Raw genomic sequence first — 20,705 nt, 5'->3', positions numbered from 1 at the left:
ATTAATACAAATTAAATAATTTAGTAAAAACTGAAGTGATAGTCTTTTAAGACCAATTGCCGCAAAAAGCAAAGCTGAAGACTTCTCAAAAAACCTGTACATAAAAACAATTACTTTAAAAAGATTTAGCATAGCCTGTATCTTTAAAGGTGAAATGTCCCCTGCAAAAGCTGAAAATCTGTCACCTTATAAATATTGTAATGTAAATATTTAATACGTTTCAGTTACGTTAAATAGTTAAATTATTCCAATTTGTGTACACATTAAGTGGTAACTTTTTCAAGTTAATTGGTACAACAGATGTAAATATAAACTTAAAACTAGCTTCATAATTCAGCCTTAGATTCACATTTAAATCTAATGGTCACAAATAGTACTTATTCTGCTGGTTTCACAGATCCTGATTACGACTACACTACCTAAAATAACATTGGGTAGTCCAAGACTAGTGCTAATCTGGGTCTGTGGAACCAGCTTATAATGCTTAAAGCTTTCAAAACAAATTACTGTACTAATTTTATTTCCTGATCAACTAAGACAGCCACAAATTTGATTGAATGCTCTGTATATTATGTTATGTATCAGTTAGATAACAATACTGCATACAGATGAGATCTGTGAAGCAATGTAAAAGCCTTCATAGTTCACTGCACCAGTATGTGTGATTCTTGAGAGAAAGGTTTTAAAAACTCTTTATACTAAGATGGGCAAATATTTTTTAACACAACTTTGGGTCAGAGGGGCTAGTCACAAGGCAAACAAAGAGGCAATTTCCATTTTCCTTATGACAATTCCCCAAAAGTAATCACATTTTCATTTTTACTTAAGATTTAAGAAAGAGAATTGTAGCCAATTGTAATATTGGTTGCAAACATTTTAGTGAACACTGAGTGGGTGTTGATTGATGGCTTCCTGTAGCAATGGGTGCTCAAATGATAACTTTTTGTTACCTGAAGCAATTCAAGAAAAAATGCGGGGTGAACAACATTTTTACAAACACAAAGATAACATGATTTCTTCATCTGACAGACTCCAGGTCATCTTTCAAATCAAACAGCAGCTGAACAATTCGGGCAGTTCTGTTTGTATGTGTACATATATGTATGCGAGTCAATGCATAGGTGTGTCCATAAACATCTTAGTTTTTTCATTATTATTACAATTAACTGTATTTTTCCTTGTGAAAAAACAAGCAGTTCCAATCTTAATTACTCCGCCCACACACACGATTATAAACAGCACTGCTTACTTATCTTGAAAGAGTAACACTGTTTACTGCTATAGGACTGACATTCCCTTACCTCCAGGTCTTTCATGTCTTCCATCAGTGTGCATCAGCATAGAAATGGGCATGCCGACATTCTTTGAGCGTCCAGCGACCACAACATTTTTTCCAACCGTGTCGATTCCTTAAAGAGATCCTGATCATTAACACATTCAATATATTTTTGAACAAAAATATAATACACTACCCAAATGTGTAAATTTGTGGTAAACATTACAGGGCCTTTTAAAGGGAACTTTTAATTTATATAGAAACATAATAGTCTTTCTCAAAAGACAATGCAAGAGTTCTGCACAACTAGGTCACACAAATACCATAAAGTAACAAGGCCAGGAGACTGGGTAGACCAGTGCATCAATAACAGTAGTCCCTGTTCTTCTAGCTCACATTTGGTTTTGGTTTTGTGTTTATGGTCATTGCTACACTGAAAATGCTTATGCTTCACTTTTACATTTTCTTTGGAAATGGAAAAATAATACTTGATGTAAAGTTGTCCTTTCCCAATAGGATTTCCAGATGACCCCATCATTCTGGCAGCAAACACTATTTTATAAAAAATAACAGGACACACCTCCCTCTGCTAGTACTGGATTGCACCAGAGGTCACGAGGTTCATGTGAAGGGTACCACAGCCACCACTATGTATTGTGTTATTTTGGACAACAGCATACTCCCAGCATTGACGGAAATGTAGTGCTAGGGCCCCATTCATCTACTAACACAATAATGCAATGTCACTAAGCTTGGAGAGAAACAGAGCAAATATGAATGTATTGTGTCTTGGTGCCACCTGCAGGCGACAGTGAAGAGCAGCAGCAGAGAATGTGAATGATGTACAAAAATATGTAACAAATATTCATTTAAGAAGCACAAAAGGTATATTTTTTATTATATTCTTAAAATAGTGTAGTGTGAATAATACAAACATAACCATAAATGTATTTGTTTTCCCCTTTTTAAACTGTACTGAATATACACCGATCAGCTATAACATTATGACCACCTGCCTAATATTGTGTAGGTCCCCCTTTTGCCGCCAAAACAGCCCTGACCCATCGAGGCATGGGCTCCACTAGACCTCTGAAGGTGCGCTGTGGTATCTGGCACCAAGACGTTAGCAGCAGATCCTTTAAGTCCTGTAAGTTGCGAGGTGGGGCCTCCATGGATCAGACTTGTTTGTCCAGCACATCCCACAGATGCTCGACTGGATTGAGATCTGGGGAATTTGGAGGCCAAGTCAACACCTTGAACTCGTAGTTGTGTTCCTCAAACCAATCCTGAACCATTCTTGCTTTGTGGCAGGGTGCATTATCCTGCTGAAAAAGACCAATGCCATCAGGGAATACATTTCCATGAAAGGGTGTACATGGTCTGAAACAATGCTTAGGTAGGTGGTACAGTGCATCCGGAAAGTATTCACAGCGCTTCACTTTTTCCACATTTTGTTATGTTACAGCCTTATTCCAAAATTGATTAAATTCATTATTTTCCTCAAAATTCTACAAACAATACCCCATAATGACAACGTGAAAGAAGTTTGTTTGAAATCTTTGCAAATGTATTAAAAATAAAAAACAAAAAAAGCACATGTACATAAGTATTCACAGCCTTTGCCATGACACTCAAAATTGAGCTCAGGTGCATCCTTTTTCCACTGATCATCCTTGAGATGTTTCTATAACTTGATTGGAGTCCACCTGTGGTAAATTCAGTTGATTGGACATGATTTGGAAAGGCACACACCTGTCTATATAAGGTCCCACAGTTAACAGTGCATTTTAGAGCACAAACCAAGCCATGAAGTCCAAGGAATTGTTTTAGACCGCCGAGACAGGATTGTATCAAGGCACAGATCTGGGGAAGGGTACATACAAATTTCTGCAGCATTGAAGGTCCCAATGAGCACAGTGGCCTCCATCACCCGTAAATGGAAGAAGTTTGGAACCACCAGGACTCTTCCTAGAGCTGGCCGCCCGGCCAAACTGACCGATTGGGGAGAAGGGCCTTAGTCAGGGAGGTGACCAAGAACCCGATGGTCACTCTGACAGAGCTCCAGCGTGTCTCTGTGGAGAGAGGGGAACCTTCCAGAAGAACAACCATCTCTGCAGCACTCCACCAATCAGGCCTGTATGGTAGAGTGGCCAGACAGAAGCCACTCCTCAGTAAAAGGCACATGACAGCCCTCCTGGAGTTTGACAAAAGGCACCTGAAGGACTCTCAGACCATGAGAATCAAAATTCTCTGGTCTGATGAAACAAAGATTGAACTCTTTGGCCTGAATGGCAAACGTCATGTCTGGAGGAAACCAGGCACCGCTCATCACCTGGCCAATACCATTACTACAGTGAAGCATGGTGGTGGCAGCATCATGCTGTCTGGATGTTTTTCAGTGGCAGGAACTGGGAGACTAGTCAGGATCGAGGGAAAGATGAATGCAGCAATGTACAGAGACATCCTTGATGAAAACCTGCTCCAGAGCGCTCTGGATCTCAGACTGGGGCGAAGGTTCATCTTCCAACAGGACAACAACCCTAAGCACACAGCCAAGATAACAAAGGAGTGGCTACAGGACAACTCTGTGAATGTCCTTGAGTGGCCCAGCCAGAGCCCAGACTTGAACCCGATTGAACATCTCTGGAGAGATCTGAAAATGGTTGTGCACCGACGCTCCCCATCCAACCTGATGGAACTTGAGAGGTCCTGCAAAGAAGAATGGGAGAAACTGCCCAAAAATAGGTGTGCCAAGCTTATAGCATCATACTCAAAAAGACTTGAGGCTGTAATTGGTGCCAAAGGTGCTTCAACAAAGTATTGAGCAAAGGCTGTGAATATTTTTATGTGCTTTTTTTGTATTTTATTTTTAATAAATTTGCAAAGATTTCAAACAAACTTCTTTCACGTTGTCATTATGGGGTATTGTTTGTAGAATTGTGAGGAAAATAATTAATTTAATCCATTTTGGAATAAGGCTGTAACATAACAAAATGTGGAAAAAGTGAAGCACTGTACGTGTCAAAGTAACATCCACATGAATGGCAGGACCCAAGGTTTCCCAGCAGAAAATTACCCAAAGCATCACACTGCCTCCGCCGGCTTGCCTTCTTCCCATAGTGCATCGTGGTGCCATGTATTCTCCAGGTAAGCGACACACATGCACCCGGCCATCCACGTGATGTAAAAGAAAACGTGATTCATCAGACCAGGCCACCTTCTTCAATTGCTCCATGGTCCAGTTCTGATGCTCACGTGCCCATTGTAGGCGCTTTCGGCAGTGGACAGGGGTCAGCATGGGCACCCTGACTGGTCTGCAGCTACGCAGCCCCATACGCAACAAACTGCGATGCACTGTGTGTTCTGACACCTTTCTAACAGAACCAGCAATAACTTTTTCAGCAATTTGAGCTACAGTAGCTCGTCTGTTGGATCGGACCACACAGGCCAGCCTTTGCTCCCCACGTGCATAAATGAGCCTTGGTCGCCCATGACCCTGTCGCCAGTTCACCGCTTTTCCTTCCTTGGACCACTTTTGATAGGTACTGACCACTGCAGACCGGGAACACCCCACAAGAGCTGCAGTTTTGGAGATGCTCTGACCCAGTCGTCTAGCCATCACAATTTGGCCCTTGTCAAAGTCGCTCAGATCCTTACGCTTGCCATTTATCCTGCTTCTAACACATCAACTTTGAGGACAAAATGTTCACTTACTGCCTAATATATCCCACCCACTGACAGGTGCTATGATAACGAAATTATCAGTGTTATTCACTTCACCTGTCAGTGGTCATAATGTTATGGCTGATCGGTGTATATGGATTATATGGAAGACATGAAGCTACATTTGCTGTTTAATACCTCCATACCCTTGGACATGCTTAAGTATGCTCAACTCTGGAGGTACTGGTTTAAAATTGTATACATTTTGCCAAAATAAATTAGATGAGTTCTCTGAGTGGATTTGTTTTACCTGTTCTCTTAATAATTTCCCACACAGCAGCTGGAGTAGCAGGCACCATTGATTTCTGGTCAAGGCACAGCTTTCCAATATTCACAATGTGAAAACCATCCACGTCCTTCTCTGGGGCAATGGCGTTACACACAGCACGCTCATTGATATGATCTAAATCCAATCAAGACAAGAAGACATGGACCAGGCTTTCCTACACAGTGCAGAGATGCCCAAGGCAATTACATCTTCCTGGGTGGAAAGCCTATGGTCATCTGGAGCATCTGAATACATAATTTATTAGTAGGCTAAAACAGTGAGGTGAAACTTGAAGGATATATTATTCATTAAAGATTGTTACATACATTGAATAGTTCCTATTTAAAAATATAAGCATTAAAAATATGTATCTTGTAATTTAGTGCTTCATCATAAGAAAACAAGCTGTCTCAGTAAATGGGCAGATGATGGATAAGATTTTCAAAAATGAAAAAATAAGAATTGTATTATTAATGGATTAATGCGCATGGTATGTTTGGTTTCATATTAATCTAAACTTGATTATATATACAGTATATATATATATATATATATATATATATATATATATATATTGATCAGATCACAATGACAATTTTAACAATTTTTGCTTGATTCTTTTGAGAATACATATTTTATTGTACAGTTTTCACATACATATATTTATTAATTTAAATGCAGTACAAAACAAGTATAGAATTATATTTACATATGTATTTTTCTTTTTGTTTTGTTCTACTGATCAAACCTGTGAATTTGTAAATGTCATCTATACAATACAAACAATATTTGTATCTCCTTTAAATAAGACAATTGTTTCATTTGTGTGAAAAATGCAAATATGTTAGAACACATACATACTTTAAAACAAGGAAAATGCTAGTTACACTGTATGACCACGTTTGGTTACCCCGAATGCCAGTCCTTCCTGTCAAACCATGATGCACTGAAACAATAGGTTGTGAATGCAACCCCGGTTATCTGAAAAAGGAAGCACTGCCCAAGGGGGAGGGGTTTCTGCGCACTGCCATAGGAACCTGATCAAAACGTCACTCTATCAAAGCTGCAACTGGCAGAGGTTTGTCCTCTTTTGCCGGGAGCCAGGACTCCCGCATGACCTTGCAACCCTTGGGCAGTGCTTCCTTTTTCAGATAACCGGGGTTGCATATGCAACCTATCATTATCTTTCAAGTCGGAAGCACTGCCCAAGAGGGAGGGGTTACTGTATAACCAAGCTGTTGCAAGGGAAGGGGCAGCGAGCTGATAAGGGAGCCTGCCACTAGGTGGACCGCTAGGGGTCTCAGCAACACAACTTCAGACAGTAACCTCAGGGGCCTCATAGGGCCGCACCTGAGCAGCCCAGGAGCGAGAACCGAAGTTACACTCCTAACGGGAACTGTCTAGAATCAGCATATACAAGGTGGGGCTACAGAGGTCAACTCTTATGCCCTCTGCTCACAATAGCAAGGCCGGCTGTTCTACTAGTGCAGCTAGGAGAGAGGCCGAATCTACTCGCACAATATCTGCCGTGGACAATCAAACAACTTGTGCAGCCTCCGAGTAATATCATGGCAGTGGACCCCTGATCCAATAGGAGCGGGGCCACAGACCCAATGAAAAAACAACAGAATACATAGCTGGCTAGTCAACAGAGTAGCCGAGCTGAACAAGAATATACAGTACGTACATATCGCGTGACAGCAAGACCTTCATGCTGTCAGCGCGCAGCACAGGAGTGTCCAACTCAACTTAATAGTACAGAATGGAAGAGCTCTATGTGCTGACAAATCTCGTACAAACAAACTATATACACCACGGGGTGCAGGAGCCTGCTCATGCGCCACACGTGGGACATCAGAGCAGTAGCCGCTTGTTCCACTAGCACAGCTAGAAGCAAGGCCACGCCAGCTTGACCATGTCATGACAACGAACTATATACATCATGGGGAACACAGGAGCAGTTGACACCTGCCGAATTGATGGCCTGGGACATGGTGCGCAGGTTGAGCATCTTGAAGCGCAACACCTTGTGGTGGCGGTTCAGGCCCCTCAGATCCAAGATGGTGCGGAAACCGCTATCTTTCTTGGGCACAAGGAAGTATGGGGAATAGAATCCCTCGTGCTGCCCCGGCGGGGGCACACTGCAATGGGTCCCTCACTCACGTCCACACCACGCCCTGGAAGGTAGGTGGACATGCCTGAAATTGTAGGGAGTAGCCAACTGATATAATTTGGAGCACCCAAGAGTCTTGGGTGCAGTGTTGCCAATTCGAGAGTTGCTGGGGGGTGTAAGGGTGGGCCAGAGGCTACTGAAACGCCTCAGGAATGGGGCTTGGGTGCCATGTTGCTCCGAGGGCTCTGCCAGCTCGGCCAAGTACAGGGCCAGCAGGCTCTCTGTGTTCCGGAGGCGAGCCACTTGGGCTCCAGCCTCATAAGCCCTCCGGAGGAGCATCTCTGTAACGCGACACTGCAGGTCAGATCGCCTGGCTCCGCGGACAGCGGAGGTAGGGAGACCAGCACGGCTATGGTGGAATTCACACTCTGTGTGCTGGGGTTTCTGGGGACACCGGGTGATGTGGAGTCCGGGGTCCGAGGGGGCCAAGGGTAGTAGACTACCAGCCGTAGTGGGATCTAAAACAGAGACCTACATGCACGGACCGGGAGAGCTAGCAGAGCTCATTCTCAGCAAACTGAGGGAGCGAGATCTCCTACAGCCGCAGCCGCGGGCTGTAGTGCAGGCGCAAGCCGGCGGAGGAGCACCTCACTCTTATGACACACCGAGGCTCAGGCCGGGCAGCCGCGCCTCGGATTTTACTGCCGCTGCTAGCGCTCCTGCTGTGGAGGAAAAAGCCCTGTGTACAAAAAACCAACACAGCAAGCAGTCGGAATATATAAGGCACTATATAAACACGACTATTATTATTAAGTGTACTATTTGTAGCCGAAACAGAAACCGAAGCGCACCTGAGCCCCGGAGTGCGGACGGAACCGAGACGGATTAGCTATCAAATAATAATAACAAAACAATACAAATAGACATGGAAGTAAACGGTGGTGACAGCACAGCCATGAAGCCAACCAACCGAATAATTATTATTGTAAAAACAATAATAAAGTCTAACGCACAGACAAGACACAGAGAGATCACGTTCTCGGTCCAGGCGAAGTGGCAAAAGAGGACGAACCTGCGCTGATGTCACATTTTATGGAACAGGATATGGGAAGGGACCTGTTCTGAGTGACGAGCGCAGGGGCCAATGGCAGCTTTGATAGAGTGACATTTCGATCAGGTTCCTATGGTAGTGCGCAGAAACCCTTGCCCCTTGGGCAATGCTTCTGACTTGAAAGATAAGTTTGGTTTTGTCTTGTGTGACTTTGTCTGATTTCATCACCTTGTGGCTGATAAGGCCCTAGCCTTTTAACTTCCAAATTGTCTTCTATTGACACAGAAGGAAATGACTTAAATTTTAATTGTTGATATGATTAATTGTAGTTGCAATAGTGTCACACAATAATCTATTTAATATGGCGGTCGTCTCTAGAGATTGGTATTTTCCGTACATGGTCAGTTGAACTTGGATTATCAGGATTAGCCCCATATGGAACCCAAGATAATAGCAATGACAGCTAAAAGAGCAAGCATAACCTGTTTTGTATTTTTGTGAAAACATTCCTAATTTTTTATCTAACACATCGGCAAACTACCATAGATAAATCAGAGAAATGTTATTTGACTGGAGTTGGAAAACAAGACATAGGATGTTTTTGTATTCTGGCTCACCTGGTAAAGGAAGCTGAACGAGTAAGCCGCTGACTCCCCAGTCTCTGTTCATTCTGTCAATCAGTTCCAGAAGTTCTTCTTGGGAAACAGAGTTGGGTCTGAGTAAAGTCTCACTGCTGATGCCTAAGAATGTAACAGAGTGACATTCCACAACGTTCATGACCATTCGATCAAAAACATTTATTTGTTTAGGAACAGGACAACATATAAACAAAGTAGCCTTGCTATTCTGAACTATACTTTAGGTTCCAATCCTGTATAAATATGTGGAAATAGAAATAGTAATCGAATAAGTATGGAAATAAACAAGGAAATGTGTTTGTGTTATTCAACTGATAAAAAAAATAAAAATAAAATAGTTGTCAAAAATATAATGATGAGACACTGTTGTAGCTATGAACTCATACAGTCTTATTACTAGTTACTACTAATTGGAGTATTTTAGCTACCCAGTTTATGGCCACAAGATTGTATCTTTGAAATGCAAGAGCTGTGCCTTTAACTTCAAAAAGGCCATATGAATCACCAAATTATGTAGAACATTCAGATGCCTTGATTACAAGTATCCTTGTATCTTTCTATAGCTAAAAATATGCTCTTTCAAAGAATTCAGATAATACTGAGTCCCAAAGCTATAGGTTGTCAATGAAAATAAATGTCAGTCAACTGCAAATTAGGAAAGGTAGACCTCCACACTGCAGTTGGAATAGTAGATACTGCAGCATTTTTTTAAATCTAAAGAAATAAACATGCCTTAATTGTTCTATTGATTGTTTGTCTGTATGTTAAAATGTTAAAAGGCAAATGTCATCTGACTGTAATCCTTTCAATGAGCACATCCGTTATTACTTTTGGCATAGTACGGTTTTCCACCTTTCTAAAATTCAAGTTCTAGATTGCATGGAAAATCTACAGTGGGCCCAGGCTGCTACATTCTTAAACACGGTGCATTTTAGAATTGTTAAACCTTCTGTCCAGATACAGCTCTAACAGCATTGGATTCTGTTCTATAGGTAAAGTATGTCTTTGAGGAATTTATCTTAGTGCAATTAATTCATTGCTTTGTACGTTGGAGAGAAGTCATTGTGCTGGCTTGCTGGATGTGCCTTTTTCCTTCAATGCGGGTTACCAACAGATCCAAAGTGATAGGTTTTGCTAATCTTTTTGAGAGATGTCTTGCCTTGGATTGACATTATGTGATGAGGTGTTGCTTACAAAATTCTATTCTGCTAAAAAGTACCCCAATAAAGTTTTTGGGAACCGAGTTCCAATGTTTAAAGTCAGGGATGCCTTGTCTGCTTACTGTGCTGGTCAGTAAGCCAGTTGGTAATGTTCATAGTGAACAGTTTAATTTCATAGTGTAATAGTGTATTGTGTTTCATTTAGAAACTAACAAAGCTAGAACTTCACTTTTATTTGAGACAAACCCGTTAATTGCGCATTAATTCAAATATAAAATGATTTGGAGTCACTTGGCGGGGGAATGGTTAGCCCTGCTGCCTCACAACTCCAAGAATCAGGTCCAGCTCTAGTACAGGGTGTCTGTATCTGTGGGGTTTGCAAATGAAAATGATTTGATGTACAACATTAAAGTTAACACATATTTCACCGTAACACAAACAGCTAAGGTAACATGGTAATATAAATTATAAAATTACCAATGCTGTACAATACTGTAAATGTAGCGAAACATGTACGGACAAACAGACTAATACTACTGTCTTCCAAATCCATTCAAACATTTAAATTATGTGTAACACTGGAAACTGATGAGCTATCTCGGGAAATATTCCTGTCATTTTTAGCTATCTAACTAGGTTAACATGGATTTCCTTAAGCATAACTGTATTAACCAATTACAAGTCATTTATGACGGTTATGCAACACCATGGTTCAGCAGTAAGTCATATTTTGAAACCATTTAGATGGGACACACTTAAGTGAGCAGCACCTCTTTTTCTTCTAGTCACGGTGCTGTTCAAAAAGTATGGCCAGTGGTGCTGAGAAAGTCAGGGTGAAAGGTTCCATGTATTAGTATACTGTGTGCAGTGCATCCAATCACTGAGTGATTCAGCATTAAAAAGGTTCACAATATGAATTGCAAGAATGTATAATGGTTCTGTGGGGAACTTATAATAAATGCAATAGATATTATTTACAGGGTGCTGGACTGGATCGTTAATATATAAAATAAACAGACTGTATGGATTTAATTATATTATAAAACCACAAATTATAGATATAGATAGATAAACGTTAGTTACAAAAAAATAATTTGATTCTGTAATGTTATTAACCTCAAGTTGAAAATCTCAACTTCAGTCTGTGTTTTATTTACTTGAAATGAATGACATTTCTTGCACTGTGCCTGTCTCTCTCAAGTGCTTCTCAATGGAGCCCACAGTTTTGGTGGCTTTACAAAAAGGATACAGTTGCTCTGGAAACAGTTCAATCAACAGATGTATTTGATTTAGGTATTCAAAATCCAGAAAGGTGTCAAAGTCAACCCCATGGACCACTTCAAATTCAAGCTCAAATATGAAACACACAAGCAGAAATGACAAATAAAGATGTTCCCCGGTTAGCACTTTTAATTGGTTCCATTAAAATATAGCACTATGTGAAAATAGCACTAGTCAAAGCATATTATACCATAAGAAATAATGTAAACAGTAACTCTTGTGTATAAATGTCATCCTGTGCAGATAATTACGTTAAATTAGTTTTGACTAGTATGAAACACCAGAGATCGGCTACTGTGAGTCAATTACAATGGATCCTTGACAAACCATTTTTAGGTGGAGGAGAAGGAGGCTTGAATGTTATATTTAACTAAACATGTTTTGTGATATATGTGTGTGATATACAGTACTGCGCACATATTTTAGGCAGGTGTGAAAAAATGCTGTCAAGTAAGAATGCTTTCAAAAATAGACATGTTAAGAGATTATATTTATCAATTAACTAAATGAGTGGACAGAAGAAAAATCTAAATCAAATCCATATTTGGTGTGACCACCCTTTGCCTTCAAAACAGCATCAATTCTTCTAGGTACACTTGCACAAAGTCACGGATTTTGTAGGCATATATTCAGGTGTATGATTAAACAATTATACCAAACAAGTGCTAATGATCATCAATTCAATATGTAGGTTGAAACACAATCATTAACTGAAACAGAAACAGCTGTGTAGGAGGAATAAAACTGGCTGAGGAACAGCCAAACTGTCAGAAGTCATACACCATGGCAAGACTGAGCACAGCAACAAGACACAAGCTAGTTATACTGCATCAGCAAGGTCTCTCCCAGGCAGAAATTTCAAGGCAGACATGGGTTCCCAGATGTGCTGTCCAAGCTCATTTGAAGAAGCACAAAGAAACGGGCAACATTGAGGACCATAGACGCAGTGGTCGGCCAAGGAAACTTACTGCAGCAGATGAAAGACCCATCATGCTTAATTCCCTTCGCAATCAGAAGATGTCCAGCAGTGCCATCAGCTCAGAATTGGCAGAAAACAGTGGGACCCTGGTACACCCATCTACTATCCGGAGAAGTCTGGTCAGAAGTGGCCTTCATGGAAGACTTGCAGCCAAAAAGCCATACCTCCGACACGGCAACAAGGCCAAGCGACTCAACTATGCATGAAAACGCAGGAACTGGGGTGCAGAAAAACGGCAGTAGGTGCTCTGGACTGATGAGTCAAAATCTGAAATATCTGGCTGTAGCAGAAGGCAGTTTGTTCACTGAAGGGCTGGAGAGCAGCACACGAATGAGTGTCTGCAGGCAACAGTGAAGCATGGTGGAGGTTCCTTGCAAGTTTGGGGCTGCATTTCTGCAAATGGAGTTGGGGATTTGGTCAGAATTAATGGTCTCCTCAATGCTGAGAAGTACAGGCAGATACTTATCCATCATGCAATACCATCAGTGAGGAATCTGATTGGCCCCAAATTTACTCTGCAGCATGACAATGACCCCAAACATACAGTGACAGTCATTAAGAACTATCTTCAGCGTAAAGAGGAACAAGGAGTCCTGGAAGTGATGGTATGGCCCCCACAGAGCCCTGATCTCAACATCATCGAGTCTGTCTGGGATTACATGACAAGAAAGAAGCAACTAAGGCTGCCTAAATCCACAGAAGAACTGTGGTTAGTTCTCCAAGATGTTTCGGCCAACCTACCTGCCAAGTTCCTTCAAAAACTGTGTGCAAGTGAACCTAGAAGAACTGATGCTGTTTTGAAGGCAAAGGGTGGTCACACCAAATATTGATTTGATGTAGATTTTTCTTCTGTTCACTCACTTTGCATTTTGTTAATTGATAAATATAATCTATTAACGTCTATTTTTGCAAGCATTCTTACTTTACAGCATTTTTTTTGCACAGTATAAGAAGTTAATGTCGTGTGCAGGTGTCTCTGACCCAAACTGCCCTAGATTACATCTCATATACAATAAGAGACACCCTTCACATGTCGTATTAACTTGTATCACAGTATGTGATTTTGAATGAACTAAATAAAATATGGTTCAATGCTTGGAGCTTAGGATGTTTTAATATGAGGAGTAAATTTAATGAAAAACATGGCACATAAAATGGTGTCCTACATGGAGATGAGCTGTGTTGGTGCACAGGGGTGAAGACAAAGTACTATATGTATGCTGCTCAGAGCGTAGATGTTGCAAACCAGTCTGATTAAGTGTCACCCCAGAGCGTTACAGCAAAGAACAAGAGCACTATAAAAGTCATGGATATTCATTATTCAGAAGGGCTATAGTGAAACAGTGCTATTAGAAGCACCCTATAGTCTGTAGATGCATTTAGGGTATTATACAGTGAGTGTTACAATGGAGACACCTGCTGGCCACAGAAACCAATGGCATATGTGGCTGTGTATTTAAACACTTACTATCAATCCACTCACAGGGAACTTCTACTTCTGCAGAACTGTAAGAGGTAGAATCTTTGCAATGTGTTAAAAATGTGTTCTGCAATTTCTCACAATATTGTCGTTTTGTTTTTTAATTGGCTGTGTAATGGTATAGTTAGGAAAGTCATTGCTGTGAAAAGCTATGATGCAATAGACATGTTGAAATGTTAGGTTCCAAAAACATGATTAAATAAATTAAATAAGCATGCAATATGAGGGCAAATGCATTTCACAAAACTGGACCACTCAAATACAGTTCCCTTTAAAAACATACCTCTACTGCAAAACAGTTCACATTAATGTATTTCTTTCTTTACAGAAAACTATGAACCTACTCACCTAATGCAGTTGCAGTTTTAGTCTTATTCTTTACATAAGAACGGCTGGCAGGATCGTCTCCTACTAAAATTACACTGAGGTGAGGTCTTCTATTGCCCTGGAACACCCAGTTCTCCACATCCTTTTGAATTTCTTTATGGATTTCTTTCGCCAATTCTGTGCCTGAGATAATTGTGGCTGCATAACTGAAGAAATAAGCAAATACAGTACAGATGTCCGGCAAAAAGAATAAGTTTACATATATTTGAAAGGTGGGTTCATACACTCCAAATATGTTAAAACTCAACATTATTTCACAGTGTGCTACTGGAGAATAACAGAGATACTTACATTATACAATTCACAAAATTATTTAAATAGCTCCTGCATTTCTCAAATTAGCAATTCGTCCATTTTCTGTATATATTTCATGTGGCAACAAAACGGCTTCACACCTATATCTTATAGTACTGAATAAATAGGTTGTCCTCACAAATGTTGCTGAACACAAAACACACATGTATTCAATTACATAATAGAGCACGTGCTGTTTTTCGAAACACATTTGACATGAATACAACAGAGTTCCATAGGATGGTAATAATAAAGACAGAAACTATTTCAAAAGTTGCATTTCTGCGTTATTTCGTAAGTACTCATTTTAACACAATGCTCTGCTCTGCTCTGGAAATCGACATACAAACCGCTGCATTTGACAGGTGACCCGCATGCTGTAGTTGCTCTTGCACTTGCCGGTCCACTTAGCTACCCTTGAGTCTCACACTTATCCTTCTTCCAATCACAAGACTACAGTCTGATAGTCACTTATTCAAACATGTTTCACAGCCGAAGAAGACATACGTTTATTCTGCTCCAACTAGAACTGGACTCGTGTATGCGCTGCTGCGCTGCTACCCTTGAAATATTCCCGCAGTAATAAATCAAAACTACTGACATGTGACCAACGAACCTCGTTCAGTCCGCGGCAGTATCATAGGCTAGTAGTACCAGCATCCGTGAAATACATTCATATTGAGATTACGTTGCTTTTTACCTTCGAGTCGACAGATGAAAATGTCTCCGTTGACAAGACTTTCTGTAAACCCGTGTTTTTGCTTGACAACAAGGCTGGATGAAATCTCTGTATATTTTGAAACAAGAATATAGCGTTGGCATAGAGGCCGCCATGATGCCCAGACTGCTGTGTGTGTGTGTGTGTGTGTGTGTGTGACTGGCTGCAAGCGTTAGGCTACGCCAGAGACACAAGCATCAGCAGTGCTCTATTGATGCAGGTAGACAGTGATAGGAGGGGTCAGAGAAAATCATAATAGGGTGGGAGGCGCTTCATGTTTCAGGGCACTTATTTGTAAATGTATTCGATGATAGAATCCTCTCTAGTACATATCAAATAGCTTATATTTAGATTTCATTAAATCTAACATGCAGTCTTTCTATAGAATCCTTGCATAATAATAATAATAATAATAATAATAATAATAATAATAATAATAATAATAATATAAAAAAATCCCCTTTCTGATAAATCACCAAGCACAAAATGGAGCAGACAAAAACAAATCTGTTGTGGGTTGATGCTGGTTGATTAGATAATATTTGGTTATAACACATTAAATCTATATTTATAATACTAAACACTAAATAATAATCCACAATATATTCCTGTTTTTTATTATTTTTTGCATATCAAATTTGGAATTTGCAGTTAACTACAAACTATTCTCTTTCATCACTCCACTTTTAGTTTATAACCCACTCTGATCTCTGATTTCCATCCTGGCTACAGAAACTGTGCTTCTCTCTGTCACTAACTTAATATTTTATGCTTATATTTTTAATGGGGCTCAGTGCATGATCTTGAGTAAAAAAAATCCTCTCTGAATATAGTAGAGTGCATAAACCCCCCACATCAGGGGACTGTTCTTTTAACACAGTTGCTCTGTTGGTGCAGCTGTGCATAGCAATTAGGAGGGCACTGGAAGGTGTGCCCGCAAGAGGGGGGCAGACACCAAATAGTTTCTTTACTACAGAATGGCATTTTTGTGTATATGCTGAATACAAATGATCCTGCTTTTCAAAACACTGATTTTTCAGTGGAAAACACACTATTAGGAATGTAACATCTCTTCAAATTATCAGTGAAAGGGTCCAGTAATGGATGCACCTTATGTCATGGATGAAACCTAACTTAGTTGAAAGGGTAACAATCCTGACATGAGGAAACACTGTTACTGGTATGTTATCTGATTTTTTTTTTAAAGGGTGTGATACAGGATGGCACTAAAAGGCCCAACATTATTTTAAAGCAGTGGGAGAACAAGCCATTCATGTACCTGGTAACTTTAATATTGATCTGGCATAGTGAATGATAAACTAAGAGAATGCTTGTTTGTCTCCCTGACTATTTGGACCACAATTTCCATATTAAAGAAGAGGTACAAATAGTGCAGCTATATGGTAAATTGTATGCTAGAAAGTGCATTGCTCCACGACAGTAAAATGTAGTTGGAAGTCATACTTGAGTAAAAGTAAAAAGTCTCCCATTCAAACAGTACTTGAGTAAAAGTAAAAAGTAGCTACTTTCAAGAGTACTCAAGTACCAAAATTAAAAGTAAATTGTGATTTTAGTGATAAAGTGAATGTGCATGTGTTTGTGTGTGAGCCTTATGAAGGTGGCATGCAAGAGATTAATTTGATGTTTTAATCCAACATTTTATTATCCATAAATTATCAAGGCATTTAATTTTTATGGTTCCTCAATTTTATCTTGAAAAAAACCACAACCAACAAATATAAAAGTTATTTAGGCACATATCTGCAAATTACTTTCATTTGTATTCAATATTAACAAAGGGTAACATTGGGGGATTTATATAATAGCCTATTTTGAGTTTTCTTAGCAACTCACTGTTCATACACACACACACACACACACACACACACACACACAAACACACACACACACACACACACACACACATACACACACACACACACACACATCCCAAAGAGTTGTATAATAAAACACAAAACAAAATAATCAATCTAAAATGTGTACCCCTGCAGTGATCACATTTGTTATAATCTGTTGCACTGCGGTGCAGGAGACTGGGTTTGAATCTATGTAAAAGTACTGTGCAAAAGGTTTAGGCAGGTGTGAAAAAAATAGACATGTTAATAGATTATATTTATCAATTAGCAAAATGCAAATTGAGTGAACAGAAGAAAAATCTACATAAAATCAATATTTGGTGTGACCACCCTTTGCCAACAAAACAGCACGTGCACACAGTTTTTGAAGGAACTCAGCAGGTAGGTTGGCCCAAACATCTTGGAGAACTAACCACAGTTCTTCTGTGGATTTAGGCAGCCTCAGTTGTTTATCTCTCTTCATGTGATCCCAGACAGACTCGATGATGTTGAGATCAGGGCTCTGGGGGGGCCATACCATCACTTCCAGGACTCCTTGTTCTTTATGGTGAAGATAGTTCTTAATGACTGTCGCTGTATGTTTGGGGTCATTGCCATGCTGCAGAATAAATTTGGGGCCAATCAGATGCCTCCCTGATGGTATTGCATGATGGATTTGTATCTGCCTGTACTTTTCAGCATTGAGGAGACCATTCATTCTGACCAAACCAACTCCATTTGCAGAAATGCAGCCCCAAACTTGCAAGGAAGCTCCACCATGCTTCACTGTTGCCTGCAGACACTCATTCGTGTACTGCTCTCCAGCCCTTCAGTGAACAAATTGCCTTCTGCTACAGCCAAATATTTCAGATTTTGACTCATCAGTCCAGAGCACCTACTGCTATTTTTCTGCACCCCAGTTCCTGTGTTTTCATGCATAGTTGAGTCGCTTGGCCTTTTTTCGATGTCGGGTGTATGGCTTTTTGGCTGCAAGTCTTCCATGAAGGCCACTTCTGAACAGACTTCTCCAGACAGTAGATGGGTGTACCAGGATCCCACTGTTTTCTGCCAATTCTTAGCTGATGGCACTGCTGGACATGTTCTGATTGCAAAGGGAAGTAAGCATGATGTGTCTTTCATCTCCTGCAGTACATTTTCTTGGCCGACCACTGCGTCTATGGTCCTCAACATTGCCCCTTTCTTTGTGCTTCTTCAAAAGAACTTGGACATCTGGAAACCCCTGTCTGCCTTGAAATTTCTGCCTTTGAGAGACCTTGCTGATGCAGTATAACTACCTTGTGTCTTGTTGCTGTGCTCAGTCTTGCCATGGTGTCTGACTTTTGACAGTAAACTGTCTTCAGCAACCTCACCTTGTTAGCTGAGTTTGGCTATTCCTCACCCAGTTTTATTCCTCCTACACAGCTGTTTCTGTTTCAGTTAATGATTGTGTTTCAACTGAAGACTCTGTATATGTTTTATATTGATGACAGCATTAGAAATTGTTTGTATACAGACTCAGCAAATTAGCTTTATCTAGTCTAGCAAAACCAACAAGGTGGTTGTTAAAGATACATCCTATTGAAATTATTCTCTCTGCTTCCACTTATGTTTAATCTATGATAAGAGAAATGGACCAAATGTATCGCCCATGGGTTTGTCTGTGTGTGGATTTCCTGTTTCTCCTCTGAAAGCCAAAGATGTTACGTCGTTGTTAAGAAAACCACAAGATCGTACCGTTTGTATGTTGTAACAGGACCAGACATCTGCCTCTATGATGACCTCCTCCCTTGGGAAGGGCAACCTACAAACTTTCCAGAGCTTGCATCTTTTGGAGCTTCTGATTGGATGAACAGCCACAAGATTCTATGTCATTTTTCCTATAAAGCTTCACTCATGTTTGTAAACATAAAGTCCTCACTGTAGGAATTTTCCTGACGTGGGGCTTCCGAGCCGGCTTGATTAAAGTTCTATTTGCTTTATCTCGACAACTTCTCCACTTATTTCCGAGACGGGTTCTACAACTTGGCGTCACGAACAGGATCTGAACTTGCCTCCACTCCCGGGACCAAAACAAGGGTGAGTATCTTTACAAAATTACCACCCTGTATATTTAGATTTGATCTCGGGATTGTGTGAGGCTATCAGATTGTAATTTAAAGAGAAGCTGTGGAGAGGTAGAGATAAAACAAATAGAAAGGTTGACTGTACAGTGGAGGTTCACAGTAGAGTGAACTCCAAGTAAGACAGATCTGCGGGGAGAGATACCAAAGGAACCTAAAGGTACAACGAGGCCTACTGAGCTTGATGTTAAGCAAGGAAATCCTTGTACGCAAGAGCCAGAATTCGTGGCAGTCAAAGCCAGACGGAACCTGAGGTACATAAAGTCCAGCGATATAGCCCCATCGTTGGTAAAGATAGGATTGGCATTACAAAACGTGTCTGTATGTGAATTCCTATAAGAGAAGTTTAAAAATGTTAAACTTAAAATGGTAAGAGAAGTTTAAAAATGTTAAACTTAAAATGGTAAGAGAAGTTTAAAAATGTTAAACTTAAAATGATAAAGAGAGAGTGGGATCCTGACTGGACCCCCAGGTAAAAACAAGATAAAAACCGACAAAGTTTCTATAATTCTTTGTCTGAATAATAAGAATTTAGAGAAGAAATTGATCATAATGGATCAAGAAAACACCAAAGTAGTGAAATAATTGAAAGATTATTTTACATCTTATTTTTAATAATAACAATATAGTAAATAAATAAATGATAAGGGCTGTTTGAGACACTGCAGGGTCAACAAAACACGCTGCTAAACTAATATCTGAATTACCTTTGGATTTCAATCTGTATGTGCTTTGTGTGTTAATGTGTATATATATAGTCTGAAGGTTATGTAAGGTAAATGTCTGTTTTGTATGCATTGTATTTTTAATATTGTGCATAGTCCAGAATAAGACTGAGAAGGGAAGTAACCAATAATTTCAGAATCATATTTACAATTGCGCAGTTATTGATGTTTTAACAACAGATTAATGAGGATTTCAACATTTAACTATATACAGAGTGCATAAGGCATCAGAAATAAGAAATACATAATATATTCTATAATGTTAAAGTAATACAAAATATACACTAAATAAATAGATTAATAATAATAATAAAAGTAAATAAATAGTCATGGTGTCCTCTAAGACTCAGAAGGACAATAATTTGTTTGTTAAAAATCATATTATGGACAACTTCTGTAAAGTCAAATTAAAGGGAAATAAAGGGCTGAAATCCACATGAGCAGCACTCTGGTGCAGCCCTGAGTGACAGCCTGATGTAAAATCCATACCAGGAGAATGTAAACAGTCTTATTTTTAGAAAATATTTGGTTATTGGTACATAGCATAAAATACCTGAAATAAAAGTTAAAATTAAGATTTAAGATGAGTGAATTAGTTAAAGGGTAAGAATTTTAAAGGATACTATAGAAATATAA

General features: G+C 39.8%; 1 protein-coding gene across 2 annotated transcripts in view; it reads right to left on the bottom strand.

Annotated features, from left to right (window-relative positions):
* LOC136754728 (bifunctional methylenetetrahydrofolate dehydrogenase/cyclohydrolase 2, mitochondrial) overlaps positions 1-15,526 on the bottom strand; it is a 38,282-nt gene extending 22,756 nt beyond the window's left edge. Inside the window, exons 1-5 of one of the 2 annotated variants that reach the window (XM_066710829.1) lie at positions 15,351-15,526; positions 14,318-14,502; positions 9,049-9,171; positions 5,250-5,402; positions 1,302-1,409 (exon numbers count right to left, since the gene is read on the bottom strand). In XM_066710829.1, coding sequence (XP_066566926.1) covers positions 1,302-1,409; positions 5,250-5,402; positions 9,049-9,171; positions 14,318-14,502; positions 15,351-15,484 — 703 coding nt within the window. In that variant the 5' untranslated portion in view covers positions 15,485-15,526. The remainder of the gene's footprint in view (positions 1-1,301; positions 1,410-5,249; positions 5,403-9,048; positions 9,172-14,317; positions 14,503-15,350) is intronic. The other variant, XM_066710830.1, reaches the window with a different exon arrangement.
* Positions 15,527-20,705: the final 5,179 nt, after the last annotated feature.

Source organism: Amia ocellicauda, chromosome 8, assembly GCF_036373705.1.
Source record: "Amia ocellicauda isolate fAmiCal2 chromosome 8, fAmiCal2.hap1, whole genome shotgun sequence".
Lineage (NCBI taxonomy): Eukaryota > Metazoa > Chordata > Actinopteri > Amiiformes > Amiidae > Amia > Amia ocellicauda.
The sequence above is the reverse complement of the archived record's forward strand: the minus strand, read 5'-3'. Positions and strand labels throughout refer to the sequence as shown.